Below are 20,954 nucleotides of genomic sequence, written 5' to 3' on the forward strand. Positions count from 1 at the left end.
AAGTAACAATGGGGGTCCAAAGTAGAACAAAGGCAAACTGACTATAACGATGCACGCAGAAAAAAATTATGTTTACCTCTGAAACTCCTTGCTGTGGTTACATAAGAATGAGAACTGGACCGTGGCATTGTAAAAGAAGGTCTTACTTCTTTAGGTAGGTTTGGGTGTCAAACTCCAGACTTCCACAGGTTTCTCCTTTTTCCCCAATGATTGTACTCATGTGACCCTGGCATTGTAAAAGAAGGTGGACTGATTCTTCTGAACCTGTCCTTCTTCTTTTTCTTCAATGCCAGGATCACATGACAGCTGAAGGTGGACTGGTCAGACGGATCATGCTTTATTCTTTATACTGTGAATTGCAGGATCCAAATAGAATTGTGTTGATGGTTAAGGTGAGAGCTAGATGGCACAAGACTGTGTCAAAGAAAAAAAAGCAGGTTTTGAGGCATGGTTTGGCCAATGCGTTCCTTATATCTCAATCCAAATGTAGGATTTTCTTTTCAGAAGGAAGTTTGGTAATGTTAATAAAGGGTCCCTTCACACAGGATTAAGACCACTCTACAACCAAAAATGACGGTGGAGACCGAGAAGCAACTGTATAGGAAATGACCATGACAAGATCATGCAAACAACCCAGTGGAGACAGTAACGTAGTAGTGTCAGGATTTCTTTCACATTGGATTAGATTTTTCTGAAATTTGCTGCCATCCATGGTCACGTTCCTACGGTTTAGGTAGGCCACAGAGAGCAAAACCCTGTTTCTTTCTTGTGTGGCAACAAATATTAAATTAGACATTTCAGTGGTGTCAGAATGTCTTTGACAGCAAGATGCAACTCCATGTTAAGTTGGTGGTAGTAAGGGTGTGGCTCTATGTGTGTGCAGTGAGGGTATGGCTTGCATAAAGCCTTCAGTTGCTCTGGTAGAAGTCTGGTGAAGTTATTTTTATAACTATTAAAATTTGTAGCTTTGGAAAAATAATCTGAAGGAAAATCTGAAGATAAATATAGTTTGAGTCTTCAGTCAGAAATAATTGAGTCAGAAGCAGCGAGTTTATAGCACCCTTTGTCACCACTTGAGGCTATGCTAGCTGGTATGAGCATGACACAACCAACACACACGCAATGTTCATTACTAAAGCATAAACATCTGGCTCTGATTCTCATTATAGATGGTTCATTAGTACTTTATTTAGTGTTTTTATTTTATGATACACATATCTCAAATTAGCCATAATGTTAGATATTTTCCATTCATCTTTTGGTTTAATCATACAGATTGCACAGGCGGAAATCTTTTTACACTTACAAGGTTACAAGGTATTGGTAATCAGTGACGACAGATCTTTTTATTGTGCTACACACTTAGGATTGGTTGTATAACTATTCCTTGACATCCTGGTAACCCAGAAAGGCTAGGACACTGATTTTCAATCTTGTTTGCACCGGCATACCAATTTTCACAGTAAATTGTGTAATTTGTCATTTATTTAAGCTAATTAATGACTACCAGAGCAGAAGAGACAATTGTTTGTTTCAGCCTTTCGCTGGCGCTCGCAGGGTGCTCAATTTGGACAAGAGTAGGTTTTTCATTAAAATAAATGAACAAGGCGGGGAGAAAAAAAAGGCTTTTGCTGAAAGTTTCATTGTTAAACCCTGTTTGGGGACTTTCTGGTGTTTGCTCTGCAGCATTTGCAGGATTAACATATTTAAATGTTGATGTTGAATGTTGATTATACCAACATCAGGACATAAGCGAGTTGCTGGTATATTTGCAGGAAATGTTATAAAGGGGAATGATTAATCTAAGTTCAGTTTGGTTTATATGGACAACAACAGTTTACAACAAATGTTGTCTAAAGACACTTCGTAAGAAAGTTCGAATTCACATAATTTATGAAGAAATACTTAATCAGACCAAACCAATACAATCCAGTTAAGTAGACAGATTAAATTCAGTTGCATGCAGTTAAATATGATGCTAATTATAATGCAATACAGGAAAACTCACTGCATAATTTCAAATGGTAAAAAGTTATCTTTCCAAGAAAGTGTCAACTTTCTAGGAAAAAGAAAAGAAAAAGCAATTCTTCATCCGGAGCAAGCCTGTAGCGATCCTGGAAAAGGACAATTACACGATAAACCTCTGCATGGCTGCAAATTAACTTGGACATTTTTTTTTTTTTTTCAGTGACTTGTACAAAAATAAACGGGCTGAAACAATGACATATTTGACAGAAAAGATGTCTTGGTTTAAAGCCAAATCGATATTTAGAATTTCTTTTCAATGCAGGAAAAAGAAAAAAAAAAAACATTATCATTCGTAATTAGTAAAGTACTTTTCTGACAATAAACAGTTGGATCATACATCAATGTTAAAAAATAATAAACACTTTTAATTTCTAGGATTTCATATCCAGGTTTTTTTTTTTTATATATATTTTACTGTATGTATTTTTCTGTTTAGCTTCATATTTATTTAGGAAAATCAAATCAGTTGTAGTAATAAATACAACAAAATGAAAGTTTTTTTTTTTTTACTGGGATCATCAACTGTTTTGTTAGTATAAAACAAAGGAAAATCAAATCGAATCGATGCAATAATGTAAAGTGCATTTTCTAAACAGGATTCAAATAGCTTGACTCTAAAACCTGTGTAGTAGCCTGGCGGTTCTGCTTTTGACCTTACGGTGCTGTTTGCCTGATGGTAGCAGTTCAGAAAGTTCATGGAGAGGACATCAAGGGTATCTGTCAATGTTCAAAGTCCTGTTACAACAGGGGATCGGGACACATTTCAAAGGCTCTTTCCTCTCCAATCACTTTCCTCTATGGGGCCATCCTGTAAAATTAGTATGCCAACAATACTAAGGACAAAAGAACAAAGAAGAAAAGGTAGACTCCATGGTGGGTAGTTTGTAACGATTAAGAACCATTTATAAACAAAGTGTGATTACTTTTTACTGTGCCTGTCCTTAAGAAGGCTGCCAGTTGACTGACAGTATTAATATACCTTTTTAAACTCTTAATGACTTAGACTTAGACAACATTATTTGTCATTTTGTATGCATGAAATTTCGTTGCATACAGCTTGTAAATTGCAGTAAAATTAAATTACGGTATAAGGTGCAGCAGTGATTCACAAGTAAACAATTTAAATGTAGACAATGCTGGAGAAGTCACAGTGTACAGGTGAGTATTTTTTAAAAACTATTTGTATTTGCAGAATTGTTTGTGCAAGGGCATTTGTGCAAGAATACAGCTTGTAATTTACAGTAGATTTAACATACAGTAAAGGTGCAGCGCTGAATTTAAAAGTAAAGCAATTGAAATGTAAACAAGGCATGAGGTTGGCAAATTCAATCGCAAGGATAAAAAGGCACCGATCAACATCCCAATTTTTTTTTTTTTAAAAGAAATATTGTGTAGTTTGAGTCAAAGGTTACTATTATCAACATCCAATCTGGTCTCCGGTGTCTGCCGTCCGTGACGCCCACCTGACGCCCGACCTTGACTGTCACGCTTGACATGCAGCGCAGCTTCAGTAACAAATAAGGCGGGCTGAGCTGCTGCCAAGACGAAGGCCGGTTGACACTGAGTTTTTGAGCTGAGTTATCATGATGTCAGTCTGGGAGTGAGTCACAGTGGACTCAGTGCAACACAACACTGCCCGTCTGCTGCCTTCTCCAGCCGCTCACTGTACAGCCTTAAATACAGCGAGCTTCATATGTCTGAGCTGCAGCACAGTGAGGTAATGTTTCATCAAGATAAACACGAGACGGTGTGCCGCTATTCCCCCAGCATTAGAATTAAATCCAGTTTGTTATATTATTTTGTTGTTTCCATGACAACAAGCAGATCTAAATTAAAGGGCTTAATGACACAATGGCTTTTTTTTTCTTCCTTCTCTTGCGGTGGTTGACAGTTCATTCAGGTCAACGTGAGCATGAAAACAAAGAGAAGAAAGGTGGTTGGAGTAATCAGCTTTAGCACGTTTATTTTAACAGACTGTAGACACACAGTCACGGTAAAAAAGAAAGTACACCCTTGATTAAGTCGAGGGTTTTAATGCCCCAGGAAAGAACAGCATGAGCAGCTCTTTCCCAGGTTCTAAAATTATTCATATGTAACCTTTAGATATATAAACACAAATAACAGACTCCATGCTGCCATTAATTAATAAAACAAACATGAAGCCCAACTGGAAAAGACTTAAGTGAAAACTAAGTGTACCCATGTTTAAATAGCTTCAGTAAGACTTTACTCTCCGACACCTCTTACATCTTTGCAGAAGATGTTTGGCCAACTCTTCTTTGCAACGTTGCTTCAGGTTGTTGTTTTGACTAGGCCAGTGAGATGCCTTAATCCTTGTGTCGTTCAGCCGTTCTGCTGTAGCCCTGTCAGTGGTCCAGTTTGGTTCTAGTGGAAGCTGTCGAACAGATGGCCTCACACTTGACTCTAGAGCTTTTGAATACACAGAGGAGTTCATAGTTGACTCAAGAACTGCAAGATGTAAAGTTGTTTTTTTTGGCTATAAACATGCGCATATCAGCACCTCTGTACTAGCACGGCTGACAGTTGGCATGATGCTTTTGTACTGAAATACTGGGCTTTGGTTTTCTCTATAAATGGCGCTCTGCATTATGGTAAGACGTATGTAGTTTAGTATCAATGGCCATGTTTCCGTCAGATGGAATTTAGTAACAAAAAAAATAAAGTGCACTTTTTTGCTAAGATTTTGTATTTTGCATTATTGTCAGTGCATTTCCATCCATCCATCGTCTTCCTCTTATCCGCGGTCTGGTCGCGGGGGTAGCAGCTTCAGTAGGGAGGCCCAGACGTCCCTCTCCCCAGCCACTTGGGCCAGCTCCTCCGTGGGAATCCCAAGGCGTTCCCAGGCCAGCCGGGAGACATAGTCCCTCCAGCGTGTCCTGGGTCTTCCCCTGGGCCTCCTCCCGGTGGGACGTGCCCGGAACACCTCACCAGGGAGGCGTCCAGGAGGCATCCTGACCAGATGCCCGAGCCACCTCAACTGGCTCCTCTCGACGTGGAGGAGCAGCGGCTCTACTCTGAGTCCTCCCCAAATGACTGAGCTCCTCACCCTATCTCTAAGGGAGAGCCCAGACACACTACGCAGAAAACTCATTTCGGCCGCTTGTATCCGGGATCTCGTTCTTTCTGCCCAAAGCTCGTGACCATAGATGAGGGTAGGGACGTAGATCCACAGGTAAATCGAGAGCTTCACAGCAGACGCCGCACCAATTCAGTCTGTGCATTTCTTTTGCTGGATATTACTTTTCTCTTTTCTCAATACATTTTAGATTAATTTAAAGTGTTTTATAATAATGATGATGATGATAATAATAGAATCACAAGAAACTGTATTTCTATAATTATCTCCCCTTTACTCAGAGGTTATATTGTAATGTCATTGTTAGACCACCAGAAGGACATGTGGAATGTCTGTACCTTGGTAAAACTGTCTAACTTGTCCTCTTTCCAGACCCATATGAGGACCATTCAGGCTCTCTGCGGCTCATCACCATTAAACCTATGACGGCCCAGCCCACCTACTCCTATCCCTCCTCCTCTTCACACAGCCAGGACTCCGTGGTCGTCAATGGGGAGGTGAGTCTGCAAAACACACCGCTAAACGTAATAGTACTCACAGAGGTCTGCTTCTCACAGTGTCAGAGTTGACCGTACAATGAGCAACAAACTAGGGGATGAGTCACCGAACCGCATTTGGTTGATTTGTGGCAGATATTTAAAGTTTCATGGCCTGGATGCTGATGCTTCATCTTTATGCTTTTATTTAAACAGGAAAGTTCTAAGCATACTGTTAGAAATATGTCTTATATGTTGTCTTTGATAATTTAAGGCGGTGTTTGTTAGGCCGTCCATGCAAACTGCACAGTTCTTTAACTTGAAGATTCAAGGTTTTTGCTAATGAGTATTTTGCACACCTCTCCTTGAATGTATTTAACTACTAAAGTCATGCACTTGCACAGTATTTTTTTTACATTATCCTATAATCTGAGTGCTACCTATCTTTTTGACTTGAACATAAATTAACTTGAATATTTAAATTTAGCTAAGGACAATTTGCACACTTTTTAACCTCTCAGGCACTGTCCTGTCAGATACATTCATGCGACTGCTCAGTAATTTACATTGTAAAGTGACTGCTATCTGTCTTTTTTGACTCAAACATTGAAATCTATCATATGCTAAGGACTATTTGAACGCTTTTAGCTTCTCGGGAAGTGATGTTGGTGGATTCAACGATTTGAACATTATGTCCTGTTCGTGTCTCTGTGTTATGTGTGAATTCTGAGCCAGTGTCTCACCAAAATTCCCTCATGGTTATGTAATGACAATGAATATTCTTGCTTCTTAAAATCAGATTTCTACCTAATTTATAATGTTGCATCACATCCTGCTGTTGAATGCATTCAAATTTTTCAAAAACGGTGCCTAATCTGACAGCTTTTCACCTCAGTCGTCTGTTATCCCCATCCTCCCACCTTGTAACATCACATCCCCTCTGGGACACATTGTGCTGTTACTGAATTTAGCTGTTGTTGGAGCAAACAGTTTTCCTCATCTAATCTCTCACCCCATTTGTCATGTCTCACTCTTATTCTACCTCTGTCTCTATGCACTTCACAAGCTGAGACTGCCATAAATTATTCCTTAGCCTACATAACATAATACCAGGAACAACCCTAGGGGTTTCTCTGCTTTCCCAATTTCTAAATGCCCTTCGTAGAAGAAAAATTGGTTTGAGGTGTGACAGCTTTTCTGATTATTTGTAAAGTAAGAAAACAACAAAACAAAAATACATATAAAATTTCAAAAACATTTTCTAAAAAAAAAAAATGTAACCAGATATTATGAAATTCTTTTTCTTACAATAGAGTGGCGGCAGCACTCAAGATTTTCTTTATTTGCAGGCAAACCACGTTGGGCTGAAGCAGAAGTCTGACATTGAGCACTACAGAAACAAACTGCGTCAGAAGGCCAGAAGGAAGGGCTACGGCGAGTTCTCGCTCTCCGAGAGCCTCAACCATGGTTACAGCCACCGTGACAGCAGGCACAACCGGCATGACGCCGGCATCAAACAGCCCATGACCGCCGAGGAGAAGAGGGCCTCTTTTGCAGGATGTCACAAGAGGTGAGGAGTTGGCTTCATATATTTCACAACATCCCCAAAGGAGGCTTAAAGACGTAAAAACAGAAATACATCAACAAAACCCCAACTCTACAATTCTGAGCGGGTTTTATCTCATTTTCCTTTTCCGTTTAAATTGCATCCATTTTTCATTTTATTTTAATTTTTTATTTGTTAGAATAAAAATCCCACAGAACGATGCTGCCATCCCAGTGTCTTACTTCAGGAATGGTCCATTTAACAGGGTTCCAGCTTAGCTTTAAAACTTTGGTAAAAGTAGGCAAACTAGCTTTTATCATACCATACATTTTCAGGTCGCCCTGAAAAGAAAATCCCCTTTTATTTTCACAACTGACACAATGAACTATTAAAGTGAAGGCTTAACAGTTTCCTGATAACGTTACCCGCAGTAGGTCTTACTTGTTTGAAACTAATGGTAATTAATGTATGTGTAACGCTAATAGTAATTTTGAGAATAAAAGTAAATTTCCCAGCTAATATAATAAAAAGCTCACTTTAGATTTGTGGCTGTACAACACAGTTGCTAAGCAACATATAAAAAGGACCAGTGAATTAATCTCTTACGGTTCACACATAAAAGATCCTGTTTTACTTCATCTCATCACTGAGCGACTTAGCTTACAGACCGTCCCTGAATCCTTCTCTATTCCCTAATCAAATCATGGAAGTGTTATTACTCTCTCAAATGCAACTCATAAGGCAGGATACATTGTTTGTATGGATGTGTCTTTCAGACCAGGAGCTAAGTTTGTGTAAAACCACTTACGCATTGAGACAGTTCTATACGATTTAACACAAAACAGTTATGTGCTGTAGGATTAAAGTCTGCCTTCAGTGCAAAGTGTGACATTTAAATCAGAATCTGTTTTATTATTGACATCTTTTTCCAACCTTTAGAGCCTTCAGAGCATCACAAATAAAAATAAAATGCTTTATAAATAATATATCCTCAAACTGTTGTAAATAGAAAAATACACATGTCAACCACAACAATTCAAATTGTTATTTTCTAATTTACAACAAAAGCTGACAGTTCAAGCTCCTAGATTTTTGTTTCTTTAAAGATTTTATATATTTTTTTCTCCAATATTTTTCAAAGGCAGAGCAGTTAGTTGGAGGACAGTGAAAATACATGTTTTTTCATCCACAAGTGATACAGTGCATTTAAATTACTCTTTTAGAAGTACGCCTTGACATTAAACTTTCCAAATGAAAATATCACGGTGAAAAAGGTATTCATTTAGCTAACAGGTGGGATACTAAAAGGTTAAAAAGGCTAGGTTATGCACAACTTTTTTTCTAAAGTAAAAAAGCCCCAGGCCAAATTTGGCATATGTAAATTTTAGGCAGCTTTTTTTGTTTTATTTTTGAAACAACTTCATAAAACAACTTCATAATGTATCGAAATGTACCCCTGTCTAAACAAAACAAAACATACTAAACTAAAAACATTTCTGAACAAATTTTGATGATCAAGGGTTTGTTGCAAAGTTAAGTTCAAAATGAATTTTGACTTTAAATCCCATTTAGAATCTGGAACCTAGCTTTGGTCGTAACTACAAAACATACTTCTTATTTAGCAAAGGTTATTGTTTACAAGCAAACACACCAGCATTATCATGCAAAAGCAAGGTATGCACACATAAGATATGAAACCAGTTTTATCGATAAAGCTATTACCAGCAACATTTACATCTACATACTGACCAAGTACACAATAACATACTTGTTAAGCCTTTACTTTATTAACTTATTAGCCTTATTTGTTATCATTCGGTAAATAGCAATAGTAGCATGTTGAACTTGTATTGTAACTTTTTTGGTGTTGATTTTGGCTTGCATTTTTAAATGTGCAAAAAACAAACACATTTTAAGATTTTTTCCTTTGTAGCCTAAAGAGGTTTGGAGCTTTAAATCTGAGTTGTGTGTAAACATCTGGTCCACAGGTACTCACACCCTCGAGAGCCCAACTACTGGAGCCGTCAGTCTCTGAGCAGCCCCAGCCCGGTGGAGACTGAGATGGACCTGCTGGTGCTGAGGGAGAGATCCAGGAGGGGGATCCGGAATAACGGCTACGACGTAAGTATATGGACCAGGTCCATCCTCCGGATTAGTGTCACACAATTACCTTCCTGTTAATAAGTTTGGATTCAGTTATGGTAGACGTCAACGTCATATTAGTTTTGGTCTTTTGATCATTTGTTTGAACAGTTCTTGTCCGTGGTGCAGTGATTATACAACTTCAGTTAATTTTGGGATCATGAACTGGGTTAACAAGTGAAGAGGTTTTATTTTTTCACCTAGTTAAAATTACAGGATCAGAATTGTCCAAGAAAAGGTTTTGGAAATAAAACAACTGGACTTCTATTCTGAAGCTGAAGACGTTTCGCTTCCCATCCAGGAAGCTTTCTCAATTCAAAATGTGTGGAGTTCCAAGCTTTTTAGACCTGCTGGAAAGGCCTCATTAGAGCTTAGATTCACCTGGAACTGATCGCCCCTCTCAATGGAGACTCGTTAGGCTCATCGTTAGCCTGGCTCACAGGAGCAATGCTGTGGCCACTGGCATGGAAGTGGAAATTGGGGTGAAACTCAGCAGGAAGCAAACCGATTGCTGTGTTGTGAGTTTTTGAAAGTTCAAACCTGAGTAAACCTCCTCTGTTTAAAGTTGTGATTCTTCGCTTTACATAAATGGCTTCATTCACCCCTCTCTCAAACCATCTGTCTTCCTTGTCTAAGATGTGACCATTTTGGTTCTCAAAAGTGTGTCCTTTGTCCTTGAGGTGCAGTTGACCTTTCATGCAACTTTGGAGAGGTTGTTTGGCTTCTCTAAACTAAAGATCAGAACATTCCCCACTGCACTGAACTGCATACACCACTCCACTCATCTTAGGAGCCTCAGCCACTGTCTGAGGGTCCTGTTTGGTTTGAAATGTACGGGGCTCTTGTATTTGGAGAAAATCCTCCTGAGTTTATCAGAGATTCCAGCAACATATGGGATGACAAAGCACTTTGCATTGTCTCTGTACTGAATTGTGCTATATAAATAAATTTGCCTTGCCTTGCCAATGTTTTTGCGTTTGTTCTTCTACAGGTTCTGTTCTTCGATGTGTCTTTTGGATTTCCTTGCTGATTTGACAAAAGCAGAGTTAGTTATTTTGAATTGAGAAAGCTTCCTGGATGGGAAGTAAAACGTCTTCAGCTTCAGAACAGAAGTCCAGTTGTTTTGTTTTTTTAACCTTTTTTTTTAGATTGATCATGACCTGGATGACTGAGAATCTTCACCAACATAGATCAGATTAGAATATAGATTAGATTGTGCATACACGTTCAAATACATCCTTACCTCCACAGTAATATTTGATTTAATAATTTTAATGTCCTTTAGCAAGTTGTACTTTCACTACACACTTTTTGTAGCATCAAGAAGCCTTTGTCATAATTTTGCCTAAATATATTGCCTTTCTTTTCAGCAGAATTGGTAGAGTTCATTTAAGCTGCTTAGTTTCCTGAAAGAGTCCTGGCTTTTAGCCGTAGTCTAAAATCTTGCCCTGGATTGGCCATCACAGGAGCTCTATGTAATTGTTCCAAAACCATTTTTGATGTGTGTTTTGATCATTGTCCTGTTGGAACACCCAGATGTATCAAGGTGTTAACTATTTGTTGGTTGATTTGATTTGAACTGGACAATTGAACCGCAGAGTCATCCCAAAGATTGGTTTTAAACTTGACCAAAATTAAGATATCTCAACCCAATTGAAAATCTGTGGACTAGGCCTAAATCTTGGATTTGGTCAAGGAAACCATCAAATTTAAATGGATTATACTAATTTCCCTTAAAACGGTCCACATCCAGTCAGGATTGTGGCAAAAGCTTGTTGAACGTGGCAAAAAAGCTCTGTGTAAAAGGGAATCCATGCTGTTCGGCGCATTTAAGGCAGATTAAATGCATCTTGCTGATTTGCGCTAACACAGAACAGTTACTGGGAACTGGATACTTTTCGACGAAGTGGATCACTGAGCACTGCGCCTTGGAGTATTGGCTGCTAAAAAAGCCACAAATGTGGGTTACTAGAAAATAATTCAGCTTTATTTATTGACATTCTTCATATGCCTTTGATGTTTGTTGCCTTTAGAGGTAAAGTTGGCAAGGAATATTTAAGCAAAGATTTGTCAGGGTTTATCTTTATTAGAGAAAATTTGTACACATTTCAACCTGCATGGATTATTAAAAGATATTTAATCTGGCAATCACTTTATTTTTTAAGTCACTGAAGCTGTAGAAAAAAGAGCAGTTCAATCTGAAAAACTCACAGAGAAAGAAATGGCAATTAGAAGGATTTTATTGACACAATATTTAAAGTCTTTGGCGCTCAGACCTCGGCAGGAACATTAATGCTGAATTATACTTTAATATGCATAAGTAGATGTATGAGAACAGGGATGTCCCCCCCCCCAGGTCTGAAACTGGTGGTGGAGTGGAGATAGAAGAAGTTTGTTCAGTCCATATGATGTTCTGTTTAAGATAGATGTCCAACTTGATAAACACAGGTTTGCATGAACTGTCCATGATGAGCAAGCTTGAAGCGACTGTGGAGAGGAAAAACTCCCCTTTGGGAAGAAACCTCTGGCAGAACCGGGCCCAACATGGTGGTCTTCTGCCGGACCAATAACGGGGTGATAGGGAGTGCTGAAGACTGAAGGGAGAAAACACTCTGATGGGTTAAGGATGGAGGAACGTCTTGGAAGCTAGATGAACTCAGCTATGATGGTGGAGAAGGGGTTGGGGGTGGGTTGAATCGGACATCTGATTCGAAATCCAACATGCAATCCGTTTGCGCTTGCTGGTTAGCAGGCTGAGACGTGGATTTGAAGTTGCTTTTAAGATGAGCGTGGGATGCTGATTGGCTTCATGGAGGTGCGGTTCGTAGCTGATTGGCTCACATCAGAGGCGGATCGGACTCTGATTGAATGGAGGCAGGCGATGAGTTTCTTCAATTGAACTTGCGCTTCAGCTTCATTTAAAAAAAAACAATACAACATCTTAGATTATTGAAAAGGCCAGAAAATAATAATCCTCTTTTATATATTTAAAGCATCTGCTGTTTCAACCAGGACCTCTGGCTGAAAGATTTCCTGTATATGAAATTTAGCCGCAGCAAGACCACACTAAGCTTTAAAATCAGAATCTCTCTGAAGCTGCAACGTCGCGGCTCAGGTCTTCTGACCCAGTGAGTCAACTGATCGCTGTGGCAAAATAAATCACTGCCACTTTGTCAATCTATTGAAATAATCTCCTCTGAGTATTTATAACTTTAATCCTTCCCTTCTTTCCTTTGCTCGTCCTCACTGTGAAGCTTGCAGCTCAGACCAAGAGGATTAACAAAATTACCCTTCCATGAACTTTAGAAACCTACACAAAACAGAGATAAAGACATGAACATGAAAAAAAGGACGTGATTAAAAAAAAAGAACAGATGGAGCGATTCCTTTATATACTAACATCAAAGAGTTAAAAAAAAAAAGAAAGATGAGTGAAGTATCTTTCTGCTGCGAATCTGATGCACCATAATGACACTTGCGACCGTGCTACCCGGCTGAATGTCAATGGCTTCGAATATGATTATAGCCTACTTCCAGACTCAGATGGGAGGCTCAATAGACGTTAATACCGCTGAATGCGCCAAGCGGTTTGAAGCGGGACAAGGGGAACGGTGTGCTTGTGCATCAACGTTTGTGTTTATGTCTGTGCACAGCTCTGGAAAGTGAAGATTCTTTACAGTTTACCTTCTTATGGTTGCTTTCAAGCTGCACAGTTGTTGTCATAAACAACATCTATCCATCTTTTCATCCACTGTCTATGCCTGCTTATCCTTTGAGGGTTGCAGGGAGTTGGGGGGGGCTTAGCAGCCATAGGGCGAGAAGCTATTTACTCTCTAGACTGTCCATCACAGGGCAACAGATGCAGGACAAATAACCATGCAGACACACTCATTCATAAGCACACTTTATAACTGATTAATTGACCCAACAGTCAAGCTTTTGGACTATGTGAGGAAGCCGGAGTACCTGGAGAGATCCCATGTATGCTTTGGGAGAGCAAACTCCATACAGAGACACTCTGGGTCCAGATTTTACCCTTTTTTTAAGATTTAGTGCTAACAACCGTGCCTGCTTCAAGTTTTTTATGGAAAGTGTAGCGTTTTGAGAAGGATTTTAACATGTTACTTTGACAACGTACAAAATGCCAGATTGAAATTAGCTGCACATGATGTTACAGAAGATTGTGTATGATTAGAATCTCTTGATAATCCACCAAAAACATTCTGCCCATTGCTGTTCTATACTCTCACACAATCACAATCCTTTTTCTAACAGCTTTTCTAGCCTTTACGTAGCAAGAGTACACACTTCCCGGGTGCTGTTTACCTTTGAAATCAAATGGAAAAAGCCTTTCTCTTAATTTAGATTACATTTTTCTTCAAAGAGAGTCATTAAAACTAAATATAAGGACTTAAAGTCACAATCCATGGAACTGACCTGAAAGAAAATTGGAAACATGTATTGGCCAGGAAAACCTTACTACGGCATTTCTATTTCCTTTGTCTTCCTTGTGCCCTCGGTCTTGAATCATTTTTAACAAGTCCCTCCTGCTCACTTATTTTTTGGTAAACTGATAAAGAAACCCACGGTGAAGAGCGGCTGAAAAACTAATGGTTACAAGTCTGGGCCGTGGCTGTCAGTGCTGTTAAAAGTTACTTTTCTAATGATTGCACTCCCAGGCTGTTTTCTGAGTGTGCTTGCTATGTTGCCAGGGTGAACCAGAACCGTTTGAGGAGACCAACGTGGACCGTCTGATGAGCTCTCTGGGTTACGGAGGAGGATCTACTGGAACCGGGAACAGCAGTTTGGGGGTGAAAGCTCACCGTGGCTCCGACTCCTCCACACTCAGCTCGCAGCCATCCATTGACGAGGTCCGCACGCAGATGCACATGTTGCTTGGCAACGCTTTCAGCCTGGCGCCTCCGGATCATGACCCTCCTTCCCCTCCAACCAAGTAATTTTATTTTTCTCACTCATGCGTTCTCTCCCAAGCACATCTGCATCACTCGCAGCATTGTGTAAAAAAGCGAGAGGTCCCCTGGTGCACAGTTTGAACTTTTGAAGAGCAAACATCCCACTCTCAAGCTGTTTCTCAAAAAGCCGAATACATTTAAAGCCTCAACATATTTGCTCAGTTTTCAAAAGTATACTGGAGAGAGACGGAAGTGTATAAACAACTTTTCCTTTTTTTTATCCCATTTCTCTCTCAATTTCAGCCACCACCATCACCATCTCCATGCCCACAGTGTCTACAACCCCTCCCATAGCAGCCACTACAACGATGGCGTGACCAGCGCCCCGGGGACTATGAACCACCCCTATGCAGGCAGGCAGAGGAACGCAGGTTATGAGGACATGCATCAGTGCAGCCTGCCTAAACCGGTAAGCACTTCATTAAAATGTCAGGTGTTAAAGAAATAATATCAGAAGTTGAGTTAATTTCATGCCCCGGTGACTATATATACTGTATATATATATATATTTATATATCTATAGATATATCTATAGATAGATAGATAGATAGATAGTAAAAAACCCATGTCCTGTACGTATGGAACCATTGTTTATTCTGCACTTGCTGGTACTGCACTTCTAGTTAGACCTAAACTGCATTTCGTTGCCTTGTACCTGTACCTGTGTAATGACAATAAAGTTGAATCTAATCTATCGATCTATCGATCTATCGATCTATCTATCTATCTATCGATCGATCGATCTATCGATCGATCGATCGATAGATACAGATATATATATATATAGATACAGATATATATATATATATAGATACAGATATATATATATATATAGATACAGATATATATATATATATATATATATATATATATATATATATATATATATATATATATATACAGATAGATAGATAGATAGATAGATAGATGTTACTATGAAACGTAGTATTTAATAAATTAAGATGGCAATGCCCTTCGCTTTTGAATGGAATGAAAACTAGAGTGGCATGATTGCCCCACCCAGTCACTTCTTATTCTGAAATGATCAACAAGAAATAAATGTGTTTCTTGTCAGTCTTAAATACCCTTGGCATACCTTTACAACTGCAACCAGCCCCTGCTAACTTCCACACTGGTACCAGGTAATCTATATTAATTCACAACCAGGACAGTACATCCAGATCTTTGCTGATCTTTGTTGTTTTGGACCTTGTGGAAAGCTAAACAGCCAAAGGGATGAGCTTTGAAGAGATTAACGGGAATAAAAACGGACCACTTAAACTTCAAAACCTGTGACATATGTAATTTTTTTTATGTTGTTCTAAGCTGTATTTCTTTTTTCTGTATAATGTCAATTGAATCTATTTATACTCTTTGTAGGGTTTCCGGTTCACCCAGCTTCCTGATATGGGCATCGGTTCTCCCCCGCCTCTAATCCCCTCCAGACCAGGACCGCCACCTGGGACCTCAATACGATGGTAACACACGCTAACTCGAATGCAGGAGAATACGTCCCCTTATGTGGCATCAACTGCAGGAAAAAGAAGGACAGAACAATCCTTTCCCTCTCAGTAAAAGACATTATTTATAATAATTTAACATTCTTGTAACTTTTAGACCACAAAGATTCTCAGAAATTCAGGAAATCATTACTAGTGACATTTTAAAGCTCTAGATCAAAAATGTAGCTCTGGATCTAGAAATTAGATTTAAATGAACTGAAGACAACAGAAAAGGATGAAATGCATCAGAATCTTAATCAGCCTCAGTTGAAGTGACTCTGTGCTTCTAACTTCCCCTCTGTCTGGTCCATATGTTAGTCTGCATCACGTGAACTGAGCATGCTCTTCATTTCAATGCTGCTGCTTTGTGGCTGTGTTGCTGGGCACTTTAGCACTGCAGAGAGTGATTGACTGCTGAGATGCTCAGGTTTCCCAGAAGGACCGTGCTCGCCATCTTGTGGACCATGCATAGAGAAACCTGCAGAGAGCACAAAGCTCCAGCTTTGAGCGGCGACTGGGAAAATAATGATTTTCTTTTTTTTCCAAATAAGATTTTGAGAAAAATTGCTTTTAGCCCAAGACTTTCATTCATAAAGTGGAAAATGAGAGCATTTTTATGAAATCCAAACAATCTTCTGATTTAAATGCCAGTTTTAGTGGTTAGCACTTAGCTCTGCACACTTCAGCTCTTCTGTGCCCCTCTGAGGGGAGGGAAGTAGCACGTTAATTCCTCTTTAGTATGCACTGCGCGGCGTTAATGTGCTCTGTGCATTATGGCTCTGAGATCTGTCAGTGACCTCATCTGTCCTCTGGTCCTTCACAGTGGTGCAACATCCACTGTGTTTCTACAGTGCAGGGAGCTGTGCTGTAATGTACAGGATGATTTATAATGTCTCACTGACAGCAGGAACCGTGCTCTGCACACAGAGCAGGTACGCCATCCTAGATCAATAGGACAGCTATTTCCGCGAGTGATGTTATGTACGTAGATGCTAAATTCTTTCAAATGTCAAGTAAAAGCAAATATCAAAATATGTTAATGCAGTTGATTTTTTTTATTTTATTTTTTTACAGTTTGTTTAATGAGATCAATATTCACAATTTCCTCCACCATGCACAGTGACAGGATGGGTTTATAATGCAAGTCTCATTTAATAATTCAGTTGTTTCTGTGTTTTGTTAGATGCTGATAAATGGAATTTTCCTCTTGTTTATTTGTAGTACATATAAAGCTAATCGATTATCTATGCATATAGTGTTAGGTTGTTGGATTTTTTTTAATCCTCAATTTAACTAATTAGCCAAATCATTTATTTAGTTCATCACTCCATTCATCAGTGCAGCATGGCATGGATGTTTGCTGAGGTGCATCGGAGGTCATCTGCATTGTTGGGTCTGGTGTCTCTGATGTTGCTCTTGACAGTAATCCACAGGTCAGTTTGCTGGACAATAAACATAGTGATAGTAATTAAAGAGGGTGTTGGTGCCTTTGTCAGTGTGGGTAGGTGCCAAGTCCTGCAGGAATATATGAAGAGCATCTCCTTAAAGCTTGTCAGCAGTGGGAAGCATGACATGCTCTTAAGTTTGCACTGACGTCTCTGGCTCGGCAGTGGCTTAACTCAACAGTTGTAGTCCATGTCATGGATACACCTGTGGCTTTTGAAGCTCTGACTCCAGCTGCAGTGCACGCTTCGTAAATCTCCCCGAAACTCCTAAATAAACTTTGCTTCACAATTATTTCAAGGCTGTAGTTAATCCCTGTTGCTAGTGCGCTGCTTTCTTTCACGCTGCTTGCACACAACAATCTGTGAATGGCCATCTTCTTTAGCGATGACCCTGGTGGCCTACCCTCCTTGTGAGGAGTTTTTATATCCTTCTTCTGGGTGACTCTCAAGTCATCTTCTTCATGACTGTGTAATATAAAATTTCCGTATTAAAATCCTTTTATTGTTCTACATTAACTGCCAGGCAAAATAATCAGAGATTGAACTGTAATGCTGAAATAAATGAACCTTTTGATTTCCCATCCATTCATTATTTTCCACTTTTCTGGGATCGGGTAATGGGTTCTAGGAGAAAAATCCAGACATCCCTCTCCCCAGCAGCATCCACAAGCTAATTCTGGGGGATCCCAGAGCGTTTCATTGCCGGACGGGACATTTAGTCCCTCCAGTGAGTTTTGGTTCTTCCCTGAGGTTTCCTCCTGTTGGAATGTACTCTGAAAACCCCCAAAGGGAGATTTCAAGGGGGGCATCCTGATCAGATGGCCAAATCACCTCAACTGACTCCTTCTGAGGTGGTCAAGCAACAGATCTACTTTGCGCTCCCCCAGATAACAGCGCTCATGACCCCATCTGTAAGGCTGAGCCCAACCAACCTTTGGGGGAAGTTTATTTGAGCTGCTCGTATCCGGCATCCTGTTCTTTCGCACTACAAAAAGGGAACTAAAATAAGTAAGATTTTCTTGAAATTAGTGTATTTCTCCTCGATTTGAGCAGGTCACTAAGACTATTTGCCAATGGAATAAGATTTTTGTGCTTAAAATAAGAACAATTCATGTCCATCATCTTATTTCAACTGCAGGATATCTAATTATCTTATTTTAGGGGTAAAATAGTCATTCCACTGGCAAATAGTCTAACTTAGCTGCTCAAATCAAGCAAAAATATATACTAATTTTACTTAGTCTTAGTTCCCTTTTTGCAGTGCGGTCATGATTCATACCTCATGACCCATAGGTGAAGGTCAGACCAATAAATCGAGACCTTTTGACTCAGCTCTTTCTTCACCACATCAGACTGGAGCAGTGCCCGCATTACTGCAGATGAAGCCCTAATCCGTCTGTCCATCTCTCGTCCCATCCTATGCATGAAGACGACACCAATAACTCCTCTGCTTGGGGCAGAGACTGACCCCAAACCCAGAAGGAAAAATTCACCTTTTTCCGGTCGAGAACCGTGACCTCCAACCGAGAGGAGCTGAATCTCCTTTTTGATTATGTTGTAAATCATTGAGATGCATAACTATTGGGCTATAAGAGCATATGAGTCAGGCTAATCTAAAACCGTTTATTAAAGTGATTATGTCTGGATTTAAATGAACTGGCAACTTTAATTGTATTCTGCAGCCATTTTAACTCACATCTTATCTGTTGATTCAGCCTTCATAATATCACCCCCTACACCTCATCTGTCAGACACTGGTTGTTTGACAGATTTATCCATTTGTAAATTTGTATTTTGTATTCTTATTCAGTTTACAAATGATTTTATAGGGACATTTTGCGATTATAATGCGTCATTTTGGGATTTGAACCCAGGAGTTCCCCCAGGTTAAAGATGCAGACCCCCTACACCACAGATGGATTGTGCTATTTGCAATATTTCTGGTGCACAGAATATGGCTATGTGACATAAAAACAGCATCTCCCAGCAGGAGGTTGTGCAGAGTTATTTTGATTTAATCTGGGGTTATAAACTAAAGTATGAGAGCCAGTTTAATTTAATGGGGACCAGGGCCACAATCAATACATGTATGATATACAATTTTAAACCAGATTATAAGTGAGAGTTGAGCATTTTTATGATCAAGTATTTTTCATAATTTATCAAAATAAGTAATACATGCTATGAAACAGAGGCAGGTTGAGATAAAGTGGAAATGCTCAGCCTGTGCTGATTCTCAGTTAGCCAGGTCTCACATGGCGCAGCACAGGAGGACCAGCAGCTCGGGGCAAGATTCAGCAGTCCACTCGCACCTCAAGAGCAAAGGACAGACGTTTGATGGCAACGATGTCCAGATTTTGGACAGAGAGAACAGATGGTTTGCAAGAGGGGTGAAAGACACCATCCTGGTCAAAAGAGAAAAGCCATCACTAAACAGTGTGGGGGAGGGGGGGGGGGTAGGTCCTCCAACTCATTCACAAGAGATTACATCAGCAATCTGGTCATGATTCAAGTGGCACTCAAACCAAGCAATAGCTTCTAACGACCCAGGAGAGTGGCGGGTGGGTCATTGAGTGCATCTGACTTGAAATGCACCTAGGACGATGGACCCCCACGTGCTTAAAAACAGCAGCGCTCAAACTACAGCTTGCTCAAGGACAATCCACGAGAATTAACAAAGACATCTGAAGCCCATTTCACAAAAAGACGAATTGACAAAATCAGGATAAGCGTTAAAGCCAGGCTTGAACTAGCGTGATCAGAGTATCCTGGCTTTATCCGTTTCACAAAGCCCAAACCAGGCTCAGGAAACGCGACTAAGTCAAGCCAGGTGTTAGTAATCCAGGTAAATGCCCGGCTGTCTACAAAAGACCACGAGTTCGATCACAGATTCTCTGAAGCTACAGTGGATGAGTTGCGCGAGCCAATCTTCAAACCAGACAAGCAGCATCCTTTGATAGAGCCCTATGAGAAACGAGAGGACATCAGACTCAAGAAAGAAAACACTGCTGCCATTATAAAGGAAAACACATTTGATTGGCGCTACTAATGTTGCAAAAAAAAAAAAAAAAAAACTTTTACCATTTTCTCTGTTCAGTCTGATTCTAACTCTAGAGGGCGCTGTTTCTCTGCTCCTTCCATAACTCCTGAAGCAGTAGAGCAGTATAGAGCGATGAAACTTTTTCAGCAGACAGCCTTTGCAATACAGTGTTCACCTCATATCAGATATTAACAGTGGCATTAATTATTAATACAAATACTGTTTGCATTTAAAACACTAAGCATAGACTCTAAAACAAATTGAAAGTAGTTAATGTGGGATATCTGATATGCAATTAAATTACCTATTCATGATAAAAATATATCAAATAGCATAATACTACTTCCATTAACAGTTGTTAGGTCACTCATCCTTATGGTTTGTATATTTTTTTCCCCTTTTGGGTCTGTGAGATGTGTATTTTGTGCACTTGAGGGGAAATATGTTGTTTTCTGTAGATGTCAGCAAAACAGCACCAGCTAGAGTCGCAGAATTTCATGGGAAATGGATTTAACCATGGACTTTATTGACAACAGCTTTGTTTCCTCATCAGCCATTCTAATACCCTCAACACGTGCAATATTCTATTAAAGGCCTTTCTGTCAAACACAGAACAACAGCCGTCTTCAAAATACAGTTGAACAATAACAATGCCCATAATAATAAAATTAATAGCGGTATAGGCGGCATCATAATTTTAAAATA

The 20,954-nt window shown here is 39.6% G+C and overlaps 1 protein-coding gene across 1 annotated transcript in view; it reads left to right on the forward strand.

The window, feature by feature from the left end:
* The window catches only part of kiaa1549la (KIAA1549-like a), a 142,254-nt gene that overhangs the window by 112,363 nt on the left and 8,937 nt on the right, over positions 1 to 20,954 (forward strand). The window contains exons 15-20 of the mRNA XM_036152228.1: positions 5,498 to 5,622; positions 6,951 to 7,171; positions 9,136 to 9,268; positions 14,002 to 14,243; positions 14,506 to 14,671; positions 15,643 to 15,740. Of these exons, the coding sequence (XP_036008121.1) occupies positions 5,498 to 5,622; positions 6,951 to 7,171; positions 9,136 to 9,268; positions 14,002 to 14,243; positions 14,506 to 14,671; positions 15,643 to 15,740 (985 nt within the window). The remainder of the gene's footprint in view (positions 1 to 5,497; positions 5,623 to 6,950; positions 7,172 to 9,135; positions 9,269 to 14,001; positions 14,244 to 14,505; positions 14,672 to 15,642; positions 15,741 to 20,954) is intronic.

This window comes from Fundulus heteroclitus, chromosome 2 (assembly GCF_011125445.2).
Source record: "Fundulus heteroclitus isolate FHET01 chromosome 2, MU-UCD_Fhet_4.1, whole genome shotgun sequence".
Lineage (NCBI taxonomy): Eukaryota > Metazoa > Chordata > Actinopteri > Cyprinodontiformes > Fundulidae > Fundulus > Fundulus heteroclitus.